This window comes from Nothobranchius furzeri, chromosome 10, assembly GCF_043380555.1.
Source record: "Nothobranchius furzeri strain GRZ-AD chromosome 10, NfurGRZ-RIMD1, whole genome shotgun sequence".
NCBI lineage: Eukaryota > Metazoa > Chordata > Actinopteri > Cyprinodontiformes > Nothobranchiidae > Nothobranchius > Nothobranchius furzeri.
In genome coordinates, this window is record NC_091750.1 from 64,783,622 (window position 1) to 64,800,136 (window position 16,515).

At 42.0% G+C, this 16,515-nt stretch overlaps 1 protein-coding gene across 3 annotated transcripts in view; it reads left to right on the plus strand.

Annotated features, from left to right (window-relative positions):
• Window positions 1–628: 628 nt before the first annotated feature.
• Window positions 629–16,515, plus strand: part of cadm2a (cell adhesion molecule 2a) — a 387,220-nt gene continuing 371,333 nt past the window's right edge. For 2 of the 3 annotated variants that reach the window (XM_015961708.3, XM_015961707.3), the window contains exon 1: window positions 663–862. In XM_015961708.3, coding sequence (XP_015817194.1) covers window positions 802–862 — 61 coding nt within the window. In that variant the 5' untranslated portion in view covers window positions 663–801. Of the gene's footprint in view, window positions 863–16,515 lie in introns of all 3 variants that reach the window. The other variant, XM_015961706.3, reaches the window with a different exon arrangement.

Below are 16,515 nucleotides of genomic sequence, written 5' to 3' on the forward strand. Positions count from 1 at the left end.
CCTCCGGGTACTCCGGTTTCCCCCACAGATCACAACATGCCCTATAGGTTATAAATTGTAAGTCGCTTTAGATAAAAGCGTCTGCCAAATAAATAAACATAAACATAAAGTGTAACGTTTTTTCCTCGACCCCAATCATCTCATTCTTTGGTTTCATTTCCCTATAATTAAGTTATGTAGTTAACCCTTTGTTATTCATTTTACTTTAGGTAATATTTTGAAAAGCCTTTTTGTAAATGAACCAAAAATAAAACAGATTAAAAGCTTCTATATTTTTTACAGTGCATCACCTTCCCTGTCTGCCCGCTTCGCCTAATCTCCATCCTTATTGGTTCAAGTTTACGTCAGTCAAAGGTTGTGGGCGGGACTCAAACAATCCACTCGTGCTCAGCTGTGCTGTAGACTGTGCGCCACAGCAGACCAGGAGCAGTGCAGATCCTGTTATCAGAGGAGCACGCGTCTCCGGCGTAAAGCTTTACGGCTGCTTCTTTTTTACATTAGTTTTTATTTCCCAGAGTTCCACAAACTGAGTGTACCTTTCTGTTCTCCTGATAACACCCAGACGATTATTTCTGAGGATATTTAGATTTTTGAAAAGAAAGAAAGAAGCAGAAACAGACTACGTGAGGTGAAGTCGGCTGTGTTTTTCGCGTCTCCAAGATACGCACTCCAAGCAGGTCCACCTGGATAGCTGATAACCAAGCCGTTCGGCGCGGGTCGGTTTGTTCAGAGGGTCCAGAGGGAAGAGGAGAGAATAACGTGGAAGACCGGGAGCAAGGGGGGAAAGGAGAAGACGGCAAGATGAATCTGAAGAGCAATTTGATTTTCACCCTCTACACTGTTTATGGGATTCTTCTGAAAGGTGAGCGCATGCAGGATGAGTGGTGCGCGCCTGTTGTGAATGAGCTTGAAACGCGTGTGCGTGAGCGCATGGTCCAGGCCAACTGCAGGGCAGGATGAAGAGGGCAAAACGCGCGGTCACACACACAGGCTAGTGAAAAATGGTGATGATGATGAGCTTCCTCTTGTTTTGTCACGCACGCGCACGCCCAGTGCCTATTATTTAATAAATAAATACATGTGCGTGCCCTTAATCTGTTTGTCTGCAGACGCGCGTGACGTGTGCCACAGCAGGAGGACAGGGCTGTCCTGTCCAGACTCTGGGTCTGCTGGGTGGTGATGATGCAGGATGGGCTGGGGGGGGGGGGGGGGGGGGGGGGGGGGGGGATGCACTGAACTGGAACTAGGCGCGTCATCCGGCGTCTCGTGCGTTATCCTGTTATGTCCTGTGCACGAACAGACACACCTTGCTGAGAAAATCCCCATCCTCGCGTCCGTTTTAGACTGCTACTCTTGGATGATTTACGCACGGACGTGTTGGGTGTTCTTGCGGATTCCGGTGAAACCTCATTAAGCCTTTTCAGACTTTTTCTATTGTTCTATTAAAAAAACCAAGAAGGACTTGTGTTTTCTTTAAGGGCAGCTTGTCTGTCTCCCCTCAGTCAACTCATGTTGGCAGCGTTTTGTGAGTTAGTTCTCCAGTAAATCCTGAAAAGTTTATTTTTTCCTGACAGCAGCTGGTGGTATTTATGTCCTCCCCTCAGACAGAACGTCATGGCTCTTTCATAGCAAAGCTGTGTCACTGATTCCTGCAGATCTGGGGAAAAATGAAGGGACTGAATGATTTTGGTCACATTTGAACTACTTGGCTGATTCTGACAAGAACGACTCCGAGCAGCGGTCAGGCGGCAGGTGATCCAATTGCTGTAAACATGGGAGGGAGCAGGGAGGAGGGGAGGGGGGTGATTAGGGCGTGGAACTGGGGTACAAGGTCACCGTTGCTGAGCTGCACTATTAACTCATTACCTGTGAGTAACTGTTTGTACAAGGGATTAGTGTTTTGCTGGCATTTGGGATTACGCATGGTAAACACTCGATGGGTTTTTGCTTCTAAGATAGCTTGATTGCAAATGGCTACAATAAGAAAAAATATGTAAGTGCATTTCAGAATAAAATTATTGGTGACGTTCAAGTCAGGTATATAAAAATATTCATAATGTTTTAGGATATTGAAGAACGTACATGCTTTCTTGTTTGTTTGTTTTTTTGGTCTGGTGAACAATGATGAGATTGTAAATGCATTTTTTATTAAAGCTATGCACTTAATCAAATTTCTATTTCAGTTTTGATTTTTACTTCTAACTAACTAAAGCAATAATCAAGACTTATATTAAATGCCCTTACTTCCTGATTGATGTACGATGTGCAATAAAAGGCCACCCTGGAATGTGCAGTTTTGTGCTTTATTGGGGGTCTGGGGACTCAGAACCGGTCAGTAGGTGGTGTGACCACCATTTCAGTCAGGTCAAGACCCCGATGAGGACGATGAGCTTGCAGTTGAGCTTTCCTGAGACGGTTTCTGACAGTTTGTGCAGAAGTTGTTTGGTTATGCAAACAATTGTTTCAGCAGCTGTCTGAGTGGCTGGTCTCAGACGATCTTGGATGTGAACCTGCTGGATGTGGAGGTCCTGGGCTGGTGTGATTACACGTCATCTGCGGTTGTGAGGCCGGTTGGATGTACTGCCAAATTCTCTGAAACACCTTTGGAGATGGCTTATGATGGAGAAATGAACATTCAATGCACGAGCAACAGACCTGGTTGACATTCCTGCTGTCAGCATGCCAATTGCACGCTCCCTCAATGCTTGTAGCATCTGTGGCATTTTGCTGTGAGACAAAACTGCACATTCCAGGGTGGCCTTTTATTGTGGGCAGTATATGGTATACCTGTGCACTACTCATGATGTCGGATCAGCATCTTGATGTGGCACACCTGTGAGGTGGGATGGATTATCTCAGCAAAGTAGAAGTGCTCACTATCACACATTTAGACGGCTTTGTGAATGATGTTTGAGAGAAATGGTAATATTGTGTGTCTGGAATGAATTTTATATCTTTAAGTCCATCTCATGAAAAATTGGAGCAGAAACAAAGGCGTTGCGTTTGAGTGTATATAAGAATACTTAGAAGGAAAAGACAGGTTACTATGAACAATCTAGTGTTTGTGCCTTGAAACTCTTATTTTGAAAAGTTGCATCACAAAGAGATGAATGAGATTTCAGTAGGATTATGACATAATCTATAACGTTTTCAGTAGTCCTTTATTTTCTTTTGGCCGTAGCGACTTCACGGGTAATTTAGTGAGACAAGTTTCCTCTGAAGCTAATCGGATGTCGCGTGCCTCTAAAATCTGCCCGGATGTCCGGGTTTGGTGAACAAACTAGCCTGAGGTCCAGCCCTTTTCTGCAGCCAAGTAGAATAAAAATGTTGAGTGTTTGAAGATAACCAATAACAACATGAAAGGCAAAATTAGCATCATCTTGACTTTAGCCGCAATTCTCCACAAGAGCGAAGACAAAAACTGCAGATGAGAGGTTATTCCTTCTCGATTCCCTTGATCGTTTGTTGTTGCCCTTTTGAAGTGCACTGTATGTGAGACAAAGAGGACTCCTTTCATTAATAACCAAACATGATTAAGGCCATTCTTGACTTAATAAATTGGCACGTAATGAGGTGTCGTAGGGTGTATCTGACAGCTTCCTCGCCACAGTTTATTGATGCTCTAGAGTCTTTTTCCTCTTTATTCTCTGAAGGACATTGGGCTTGTGATGAGTATCTGCATGTGTGGTTGTGTGTATGTTCATGTACATTCCTGCAAATGTGTTGTGTGTTTGTGTAGCTGATGTTTGAGGAGGCCTAAGCAGGCGGCGAACATCGCACACAATCACACGGGTCTCCTTCCCTCTTGTCTTAACCCTGAAGAGGATAATACCAGGCTGCCTGATTTGAACAGTCATCTCTTGGCTCGAGGCCCATAATTGCATAGGTTCTGCACAGCAGGCAGGTCGGCCTCCTTCCGAACGAGGTCTATCAAGGAAAAAGATGTGGCCTATCCTCTCTCTCTATAAATGACAGCTGTTTCGGGCCCTCTGGCCTTGAGCCAGCTGGCATCAAGAGATCCGAAGACACTAAATCTCTGTCACTGACCAGACCCGCGCCTCATATATGTGTGCTTGTGAGGTGTTGTGATGGAGGTCGTTGTTTACCAACAGCATGGGTTGTTAACATATTATGTAGAGTGTCTCATGTGCCCATGCTGGAGCCAGAGAAAACAGCCTGTTGTGCAAATGGTCCTCTTACATAAGAGCTCAGGGCTGAGCAGTAGGCGACGGCAGGTGGAGGCTGGGAGAAACGCAGAAGTAGGGAGATGTTCCGGAATCAAGGAGCTGATAGAGTACTGTGGAAGCCGAGGTGTGGAGGAGGAATGTACAATCTCTTAGAATAACGTGTTTGTGTGTAAGATGCACGCCGGCTGCTGTGTGCTCTACGGATGCTTGTTTATCACTGCTGTTCTGTCTGTTTCCTGTCGCGTTGCTGGCTTGGCAGTCGGTCTGTTCTGAACTCTGATCTTGCTAGCCTAAATACAAACTCCCGCTGAGGAATGTGTTTATCCCCGCCGTGAGACTAAGCTGCTAAAGGTTGACCCTCCGTCCCTCTATACTTCCGTCCATTCCTCCCTCACTTCATCCTCCCATCCTGGTGTGGAGCTTTGTACCACAGCAGCGTGGGAAAGCTACTGATAACAAGCTGCCTTGTGTGTGTGTGTGTGTGTGTGTGTGTGTGTGTGTGTGTGTGTATGTCGCTGATTACACGAGAGAAACAAGATGCTCCCTCTTTTCTTGCTTACTTGTGATTTCCCTCTCATTTTCGTGTGTGTGTCTGCAAGTGTGTTTGTTTTCACATGGCAAATGTTCGCTGCTTTGCACCCTGGCGATGAAACGTCAGCTCTGAGAATCGTCTGTAGTGCTGCCTCGATGTGCATCACACAGACACATGCATACACACATGGAGCTCCTCTGTGGGTTCATTGCAGCCCCGCCAAGGGATTTCCCATGATCAAAGCCGGTCTTTTGTTAGTCCAGGTGTTGAAAAAGTTAAAACAGAAAAGAGGAGGAGGGGGAGGCAGGGGGAGAATGTGGTGGGATTCAAAGCTTACAAGCTCTTCCTGGCAGAGCAGAAATATACCTCGCTAACATGGCTCCAGAAGCTTTTTCAGTGACTCCAAATTCAGGTAGAAGGCTGTAAGAAAGTGAACCCTCTGGAGGCAGGCGTTGCAGATTTGTAACAGTTAAAACCGACCTACCTGCTTACTCCACATACGTGTTTCATGAGCATTTTTTAACTCAGAAGTATCCCTGAAGGACTTAGTTGTTCGTCCTTTTATCAAAACTTATTTTGAGCCTGAGTGGGTTAAAGCAAGCAGAGCGGTGCATTGGTACTACTCCGTGGTAGCTCTATTGCCCTGCAGCGATTTGGTTCTCCCTGTGGTTGTGCTTCTTTCTCTGGGCACAACAGAACAAAAACACTCATGTTAGGTTAATTAGTAACCAAAACAGCTCTCGGAGGGAATGTGTGGCGGAATGGTTGTTTCTATGTTTGTCTTTGTGATAAACTGGTGACAAGAAGATATAAAAATAGAAGGACGGATACATCTTTCCTTTAGAAAAAGTACAGGTGATGTAAAACGTGACCTTTTGCTGCACAGTGGAGACTATACACATAGACACGAGTTGTGGGGAAAAATGTAGAGCTTCCGTGATCAGTACAAATAAATAACAACGTTTTGTATTTATTACGTTTGTGGTGAAAGCAGCAGCTAAATGTTTAGACTTCTGCAGATGACCATGTTCCTGGACTTTGATGAGTTGGCCCAGCCTGCATCCATAGATGGGCCTCATATGGATATATATGGGCAAACCTTATGAGTGCCAACAGGATTCATCCGCGGTTTCCATGGTGACCCCACAGGGGTTTGCCCACATGGATTTTAGCCCACAGACATTTTAACAGGCCCTACATGGGTTTTCAGAGGGACCCAGATGGTTTGACCCATACATGGGCTTGTTCAAATCTACATTATGGGGCCTCTATGGAAACCACGGACAAACCCTGTTGGCACCCATACAGTTTGCCCATATAGATATATCATCCATATGAGACCCACATGTGCATGCTGACTGGGAGAAAACCTATAAAACTGGCACTCTTTTTTTAATTATGTGCATCTAGAGCTATGTTGGTCCAACATTCCAAAAATCATGTCTCAGGTGTTGTAGAGAATATCTCATATGGACCTTTTTTAAAAAAATTTTATTTTTTTATTTCATTCAAAATAAAACAAATAAATCATATAAACAATAAGAAATACATAACAAAAAAATCTAATTTGAAAAGGAGCAGAATGAAGAAAAACATCTTATAAGTTCTGCCCCCTTTTCCAGTAGAAATAATCAATTTATATATAATTTCCATTTGTCACACACACACATACAGATTCATTTAAAACCTTTTCCTGTTCTAAATTCCAGTGCAATCAAGATCATTGATTTCATTTACATTTTCATAATTATTTAGTACACTCAATTTGGTACATTTTTTGAATATATTGAATGACAGTTTTTTTTAATTTCCCTTTTAAGGTTATTAATTTAACACCATTTACAGATATATTCCATTCCTTAATTTTAGTTCTGAATCTAGGTTTTGTAAACACATCAGCTTCTTTCAGCATCTAATTACTAGTTCTCTTTTCAAATATCCCCTGAATGTTTGTTGGCAGAGTACCTAAATTGGTTTTATACATGGTTTGTAAGATTTTCCAGTCTTTTAAATCATGAAATTTCAGTAATTTATATTTAATAAACAATGGGTTTGATGGATCTCTACAGCCACTATAATTGATGATTCTCAGAGCTCTTTTCTGTCAAATAAACAAGGGTTTTGTATAGTTTTTGTATGTTGCTCCCCAGATTTCTACACAATAAGTCAAGTATAAAACAATCAGTGAATTTTACAATGCCAACAAACCAGAATTAGTCAGTAAAAACTTGACCCTATGTAATACTCCTAAGGATTTGGCAATTTTACCTTTTATGTAACTAATATGGGATTTCCATGTCAAGTCTTCATCAATAAGAACTCCAAGAAATTTAGTTTCTTTTACTCTTTGAATTTCAATCCTATCTATTTCCAATGACACATCATTGTTCTTTTTATCATTAAACAGTATAAAATTTGTTTTATTAAGATTCAGTGTCAATCTATTTATATCAAACCAGTTTTTAATTTTATAACATTTGCTTTATTAAGATTCAGTGTCAATCTATTTATATCAAACCAGTTTTTAAGTTTATAAAATTTGTTTTATTAAGATTCAGTGTCAATCTATTTATATCAAACCAGTTTTAATTTTATAAAATTAGTTTTATTAAGATTCAGTGTCAATCTATTTATATCAAACCAGTTTTTAATTTTAATCAGTTTATCATTTATCACTTTAGCCACCTCCTCAATATTTGATCCTGAGTAAAACAGTGTTGTATCATCTGCAAATAGAATGGTACCAAGTGTCTTAGATACATTTACCAAGTCGTTAATAAACAAAATGAACAGTTTTTGTCCGAGGACCGACCCTTGTGGTACTCCACAATTAATTTCACATAGTTTTGATTTATGGTCCTTTATCTGAACAAACTGTTCCCTTTTTTCTAAATAAGTTTTAACCCATTGATGAGCCACACCTCTTATTCCATACTGACTTAATTTTTGAAGTAACCTTGAGTGATCAATGACATCAAAAGCTTTTTTCAAATCAATGAAAACACTAACAAAGTCATTTTTATTAGATCTAAACCATTTAAAAGCCTCCTTTGATGACCTGTCACAATAAATACCACTATCTGTTTTATGATCTGCAGCTTCTTGATTGCTGTCAGCTATTGGCGCTCCAGAATATGCTATAAATATGCAGAATAGGCTGCATGGTGGCGCAGTGGTTAGCACTGTTGCCTCGCAACACGAAGGATGCAGGTTCGAAACTCGGCTGCAGCCTTTCTGCGTGGAGTTGCGTGTTCTCCCCATGCATGCGTGGGTTTCCTCCGGGTACTCCGGTTTCCCCCACAGATCACAACATGCCCTATAGGTTATAAACTGTAAGTCGCTTTGGATAAAAGTGTCCGCTAAATGAATAAACATAAACATAAACAATATGCCTATCAATGCCCAGTGGCTGCACCGTACCCTCATACTGAACCAGACCATATAATTCTCCTGATCATTTATTCCCATGAAGACTTGAAGAGCTACCTCTAATCTGATGAGGTGTGGGCTGTAGCTCTGACGGAGGTAGCTGACGATTATGAACTGCAAATATTTCCTTCCTAACATCACACATTGTTGGTTTTCATAATGAAAACACCAGAAAACCAATGTGAATTCAGTTGATGTGCTTCGGCGTTTACAGATTCAAGTGAGAGTCGTGCAGCCTTTCTGAACAACTTGACAGACCTGCTGATAACTTGACCCTTCGGTGCTGACGTTTCATATATAACTTCAAGGTGTCAAGCTTTTATTATTATGTGCGAAGGCACATGGATCACCCTGGCTTTAAAACAGTTTTTCTTGTTTTTTATTGAATGCTGCCTCTACAAGACTCCACCGATCCTGCATCTCCAGTACGAAAGAAACACTCTGTGCAGCAAACCGTAGCAGTACGGCGTCTTAATCATTCACAACTCAGGTGTACAAACAGCTCTAACATCCAGAATGATCGTTTCAGGCATTCAGACTCAAGAACACTGTGTTATTTGAACCAAATGCAGTGTAATATAATAGAACCGTATGCTGTTGCTGCTCTAAGCTAATGGCTCCCTACTCGTCACAATCAAAAAAATATGTCAAACACAATTTTCCTTTCAGAGAATTCATGCTGAATAAATGTAGAATTATCTCATTTTTATTTTTATTTTGGCACCCTGTCTACGTTTCATATCTTTTAGGCAAAGTGTTATTTAAAATCAGCCAAGAGGAAGAGCGAGAGATCAAATGCTGCCTCCCATAGAGAACGCTGAGAACATGAGCCCACAGGTGGATTCAGCTGCAGCAGTGTCATCAGCAGACAGCGAGCTTTCACCTCAAGAAGACCTCCCAGCAGGTTCAAGAAGTCTGCAAGCTCCACCAACATAACCACCGATAGTGGTGCTATTTTCTACGGATGCCACCTTTTTCCAGGTCTATAGGCACAGATAGTGCTAATAAGCCATGGCTTGGTACAGGTTCAGCCATATCTTTACTATAAAATAAAAAGTCACAATATTTCTGTCTTTCTTGGTTTAGAAAATATTACTGGACAAATGAGTGTTTGTTTCAGTTAATCTGATCTGGACTTGATACAATATATATATATATATATATATATATATATATATATATATATATATATATATATATATATATATATATATAAGTAAACAAAACCGAACATTTCCTGGTGTGGAAAATAATAAGTGCAGAGAAACATTCGGGTAGGTGAGCCCTGATGCAGGAAAGTGGAAAATAAACCAACAAATATGCAAACGACTGTAGCACATATCAAAGTATGTTTTATTATATGATATGACAGCTTTCCATACACCCAGAATTGAGACCACAAGAATACAGGCGTTGTCTCCTGTTGCAGCCTAACTGAGAGCTGAGCTTTACATCTATCTGAGTACTTTTGAGCACATGACCTTAGAATTGGACTGATGCCCGATGCTTGTATCAGAGCATCCATAATATTTCCTATAGTTTTTTAACCCTCTGGAGGCAGGCGTTGCAGATTTGCAACGTTAAAACCTACCTACCAGGTTACTCCACATACGTGTTTCATGAGCATTTTGTAACTCAGAAGTACCCCTAAAGGACTTAGTTGCTCGTCCTTTTATCAAAACTTATTTTGAGCCTGAGAGGGTTAATTTGTATGAGGACTAAATCTGCTTGGTCCAGTTTTAGCATTAAGAGTCTTAAATCAACAAATTAGTCCAGATTCCCTAATAAAACAAACTTTTCTGTTTTAACACATTTGTCCAATTAAAAAAATTCTATATCTGTACCCATGCCAGGAGACTGAAAATATGTTTATGCTGCAAATGACCAAGTAAAATAGCATTTGATCTCTCGAATGGATGAGTCATTTAGGCATGCTATTGGACCAGAAACAACGTGACATAGTGCTACGGATGTCAGTCAACGGGGCTGTTGTGGATAGGCGTTGCCTTGGGTCACGTGGTGTCGGTAATAGTAATAGTGATTGCTATCACCTGTTCAGGTGATGGAATGGGAGAGTGAGTGGGTGATGGGGGAAGTCGACTTTTTTGCTGACCGCTCAAGCTTAGAATGTTTTTTATTTATCACTGTTTTCAACGGATTTTAAGGCTGCGATAATGAATAAAGGACTTTTTAACCTGGAACTTTGACTAACGAGTGGAACAGCGGGCGCGTCAACATTATTCCCCTATTCAGCTGCTCGGCGACTTAAAGGCTTGACAGTCGCCAATAGGGGCAGTCTGCATTAAACTGTCGAAGAAGATGCAAATACATAATTTTTCTAAATAAAGGACTTAAGGACCGCTGTCTGCTCTTGACCTGCCATCTTTGTCGTTCTGCTCCGTCCACCAAACCGATAGAGAGCTGTGATTGGCATAACACAATATTATTCAGGCCAATGGTAGCCCTGCTGATGCTCCTATGGAGTGTGTCTAGACCATCCTGCAGAGAAAAATCATTTTGCTTCCACTACTGTCTGTCTAGATTTCTAGGTTATCATCACATGCAGCCTTACACCAAATAATGCTCCACAATTTCCAACCATGCAATCAGCTTTACAAGTGAAAAGGAAACGCTGAAAACAAAGTTTGTGCAAGTAATCATCTCTTCCATATCAACCTATAATCATTTCATTTTCTATTTGTCTAAAAATGTACCGTAATTTCCAGACTATAGAGTGCACCTCAATATAAGCCGCACCAACAAAAAAAAAGGTTTTCTACACACACGCCGCACTCAAATGCAAGCTGCGGCGCAGCAGCCACATGCAGGTCTCCGGCGCACAGCGCATGTACGGCCATAACATAAGATAATTAGACAGAAAGACGCTACACGGAGGATTTTCGTTGTTGTTTTAATTCAACAAAACTAATTTTAAACACGGGTGAACTTCCTGCAAGTTTAGAAAAGAAAACAGCACTGATAGCATTCATATTTCTGGATGGTTATAGAATAAAAACAGCACTGACACGTTATTACCGGTAATTTGCATGCATGTTTAGAAGAAAAGAACAGCGCTGACACAGCATTAATAAGCCCTGGATGATTAGAAAATAAAAACTGCACACAAAACCTGCCTGGTTAGTAAATAAAACACACTTGCTTACCAGAAAAAGTCATTTGCTCTCATCTTCCTCTAGCTCACTAAAGCCATTAAAGTCCTCTTCTTCAGTGTCGGAGTTGAACAGCCTCAGAAGAGCTTCGTCACATACCTTTTCTGTGGCGATGTCAGTGTCGCTGTCCGTGTTGCTGTCATCCTCCCCGGGTGAAGCTGGCTTGAATGAGTTCTTCCCGCTGCCATCTCCAGCACCGAACCATGGATTCATTCATTCATGCCAAGCTCAGGTGCGGCAGCACCGTTTCCCTCCTTTAATGCCAGATCGATGGTCTTCAACTTAAATGCGGCAACATATGAACTCATACGTGTAGTTACCATGATGAGGGAGTATGGATTTGAAAAAAAATCTTCGTTGTGCCGGCTGCTTGCATGTGCTAGATTAAAATGAGCACTTTCTTCGATTTCCACTTTTGACTTCCACCTGTTTCACTTCCTGATAAAGCGCCCCCTGGCAGGTGAAGGAAAACCTTCAGTAAAGCCGCACCTCATTATGAGCCACATGGTTCAAAGCGTGGGGAAATAGTAGCTGCTTGTAGTCCGGAAAATACGGTACTTTTAGATAATGCTTGTATGAAAACTTTAGCTTATTTTCCTTTGTGTTGTTTGAGTCTGCATGCATGCATACGCGATGTCTGTATTAGCATTAAATTGCAAAGGATTAGCGAGCGGCTAATCTGAAACTCCAGTCTTTGACAAGCCATGTGTCACTAATCTCAAACTCTCTTAAAGAAAGGGACACAAACACAATCAAGGTTTGGGATTAAAACTTTCTATACAGTTTGTGTTGTAATCCTTTAACTTGGAGAGCTAAAAGAATGAAATGATGAAAAACACGAGATAAAAACAATATTTTATGCATTTTTCTGATTGAAATATATATATATATATATATATATATACTTAATTGCTAAAAAAAGACCAAATAAAGTAGGTTGATTGGATGCACTAATGCACTTTTCAGGTTCTCTCTCCCAGCAGCCCCCTTGCTTAGATAAAGTTCTTTTTATGCCTCGTGCTTTTTCATCTCAGGGCTTCTTTTCATACAGCTCCCTTAGGCTGGAGTTCAGAGACTTGGCTGTACATGTTTAATCATTTTCTTCAACAGAAATAAAGATATGGACAGCAGTGACTCAGTCTGCTCTTGTCCTCAGCCCCAGCTCTGTTATTGTTTGGGGACTCTGCGTCGGTTCTTCATAGAAATTAATTCATAAAAAGGAAAGTGGGTCCACATTATGTACATAGGCTTTCCTGCTTACGGAGCCATATTGAGTGTGTACAACAAAAATATACACAGTTGGATGAATACAGTCACCAAAAACAGACAGAGCTTTTTTTTTTTTTTTTTGTCTTTGTTGTTGGTGTTTTGTTGACCTAGATTGAGAGATGATTTTCTCTGTCCACACTCCACATACACATTCAGTTTTTTCGGTAAAATACCGAGCTGACAGGAAGACTGAATTTGATGAACAAATTGTTGGTAGAAAAAAAAAAGCTAAAACTGCATGCCTTATGAATCTTAGATGATCTTGAATTGTGCTCTTATCTTGTCAGTTTAGTTTGGCAAAAAGCAGTCACCACTTTTATTTTTCAGGGTCGCTGAAGCGGGTATAACAAGGCTAATTCCGTTTTTAATTTCTCCTAAAATATTACATTTTCTACACTCGCTTCCCTTTCAGTTCGACTGAAATCAGGATTTAGATCTACTTTGTGATACATCTCCGTGTTTGAAAGCTGCAGAAGTCGATTTAAATTTTTATTTTTGCCTCATTTCAAAGTTCTGGCTCATTTATATCCAGAAAACCATTAATTGAGCGCTTAACTGCTTAAGTTGCACTTATACAGGAACAATACCGAGTTACAGAATTGCACTAATTGAAAAGCAGGATTTATTGCATTCACAAATACACAGCTATGCCCATGCTTTTTGCATTACGGTCTCAAAGGAAAGCTAAAGCTAATTGAAATATAATTCCCCAAAGACACGTGTTAGTGTTAATTGACTCGCTGTGTGGCTGTATTTGTGTGTGCACTTAAATCTGTGTGTGTGTGTTTTCTATTCATATTATTGCCAGAAGTCACTTCCTTGTCCCTTGTCTAATCATCAGCTGGAGGCGCCCCCCACCCCCCTTCTTGCACATCTTAATTTGGTCTTTGAAAGCTATTAGACACTCTTTTGCTTGAGCACCATTTCTAAACACGACTAATGTGGTAAAATTATACCGTCAGAATCTGCGGATGTTGTCTTGAATTCAATCTAAATTGGTCCGTTCACTGCGGTGGGTCCACAACATTTATCAAACAGCTTTTACCTCTGTTATTTCAGGGCGTTGGGTAGGAGAAAATGGAAGATTGTGATAACTTAGTAAGTGTGTGTTTGCGTGTGTGTGTGTGTGTGTGTGTGTGTCCACATTAATTTCTGTCTGTGTGAAACTAATATAACATCATAAGGGCTGCAGTTTAGTGCTTTACTGTTCAGAAGCACACATGTGAAATATTTGAGCTAATATACCTTCCAACAACACAACTGCTTCCAATACCCCCCTGAAACACCAATTTGGGGGTGGGGGGTCATTTATATTTATCCTCCAGTGCACTCTTAATCCAGCCATAGAGATTTAGGGGGGGTCGGCTGGCTGAGCAGATGATGTGGAGAAGATATTCATTGGTTATGGCTGGAGAGATGATATAGAGTGATATCTGCTGTAGGAAATAGCAATCACTAGAGGCACAAAAAAACACGCACAAAGATAGAGACAGAGCTCGAGACTAGGTCGTATACCCTAACGAGTTAATCATCCGACGTCGTGTAGGTCTCAGACTGGTCCTCATATAGCCAGCCGGTGATTGCAGCTGAGTGGCTGCAGCAGGGCTGCTCTCAGGCACCGCCCACCTACAGGAGAAGGGTTAGTGTGGGGAACGATCTACCTCAGGCCATGACAGTACCCCTCCACCCCCCACCCCCACCTCAAGGGACGCCACCTGGCGGCCCCGAGGACGAGGAGGAGGCACAAGAATCCTCAAAGTCTCGCACCTATGACTGGTCATCAATCCAGGAACGGGTAATCCATTGCCGGTGTTCAGGTCCATAGCCCTCCCAGTCGACGAGATACTGGAACCCCCGACCCCGGGGACGGACGTTCAGGAGGCGTCGGACCTTGTACCCCAAACCCCCACTGGCGAACTGGGCTGGAGGTGGAGGGTCAACCGGAGGACACAGTGGGCTTGACTCGACGGGCTTGAGCAGTGAGACATGAAAAAACGGGTGAATTTTCAGAGACGAGGGGAGGTCGAGTCGGACAGAGGTGGGGTTGAGGACGGCCGAGATGGTGTAGGGACCTATGAACCTAGGCGACAATTTCTTCCAAACACCCTTGATAGAAATGTCTCGTGTAGAGAGCCAGACCTGTTGACCGGGAGTGTAGGAGGGCGCCGGCCGCCTATGCCGGTCTGCCAGATGGCGGTTGCGATCAGCAGTCCTTTGCAATGCGGCCCTCGTGTGCGTCCAGATGCGACGTGTGCCTCAAACGAACTGTGGGATGGAGACCGGTGACTCAGATGGAGAGGTTATGAACAGAGTGGCTTGATAACCGAGTGTGATCTCAAACTGAGAGTAGTTCGTGGAAGAGGAGGTGTGGACGTTGTGTGCCTACTCGATCCAGTGAAGATGCTGACACCAACTAAAGGGGTTAGGAGAACACACAACGCAACATGGCTTCCAGCTCTTGATTCATGCATTCGCGCTGACCGTTAGTTTGGGGGTGGTATCCTGAACTGACCGCGACTTGGGCTCCCAGGCTAGCAGCAAAGTCCTTCCAGAGTTCTGGTTCTTCCAGTATGCACTAGAGCTCTAAAGGGAAGGCTGTGCTGAGAGAAGGAGACGACACAGGAAAGTAAACACCGAGATAAACTGTATGCATTTACACCCACTCGTAATCCCGGTTTTACTGGTGGGTTCTCCCTTTTGGCTGGTCTGGACATTGAGAGACAAAATGTCCAGGCTGTCCACAATAAAGGCAGAGTCTGGAGGACAGTCACCGGTTTCTTTCCTCCAGTCGGGTCGGCTGACTGAGGAGATGAGACGATGTGGAGGGGAGATCCATTGGTTATGGCTGGAGAGATGATGTAGAGTGATATCTGCTGTAGGAAATAGCAATCACTAGAGGCACAAAAAACACACAAACAAAGATAGTGACAGAGCTCGAGACTAGGACGTATACCCTAACAAGTTAATCATCTGACGTCGTGTAGGTCTCAGACTGCTCCTCATATAGCCAGCCGGTGATTGCAGCTGAGTGGCTGCAGCAGGGCTGCTCTCCGGCACCGCCCACCTACAGGAGAAGGGTTAGTGTGGGGAACGATCCACCTCAGGCCATGACCGGGGGGTTGGAGACTACATATTCACATATATAGGATGGCTTGCCAGGCTTGTGCAATGAATGAGTTGTGACCAAATTGTTACATGTAAAACCAATGAATGGTGAGCCACTTTAAATAAATGCAGAAACACCAAATGCATGTCCACTTGCTGCACTTCTTGTGTTTTTATTTGCTTGTAGCAGTTTAATTCTGGGACAATTTATCTTGGTCTAGAGATTGTTTAACGCTTTAGTAATATTATCTGCAAACCATTAAGCTTCTTATGTGGTTAATTGGTGTTCTGAAAACTGTGACAACAATCCTCAACTTGCAGCTCCTGCTGAAACATTTTCTTTTGCATCATCTCAAAACTGCCTTGGCTTATATTGATCAATGACCCAGTTCTCATCAGAACCAAACATACTCAGTGGCCTACTTTTTCCCCAATCCTGATCTTGTTCGATCATGTAATGGAGTGCTGCTTAAATTTGTTACATTCATTTTCACTTCACCAGAATGTAGCATTGGCAAATGGATGACATTTATTTGTTATGACCAGGAAGATGTAATATTCTATATAAATATAAAATATTAACCTGCTAGGTCTTTACTGTAATTATCAGAAGATTCTAGGTTTTAATTCAGAAGATCTAGGTTCTTTGCTTTTTCATGTTACTTCAAGAAAGACTCTTTCTGAAAGAGTCAGGTTTGTAAAAGTAAGAATTTATTTTGCAAACAATTAAAACATGAGTAATTAACTAGGCATTTACTGTGAGTGGATGTAACTAAATGTGATGAAGGAACCTATGTGTGAATGCGATGTCAGTCAGAGCTTC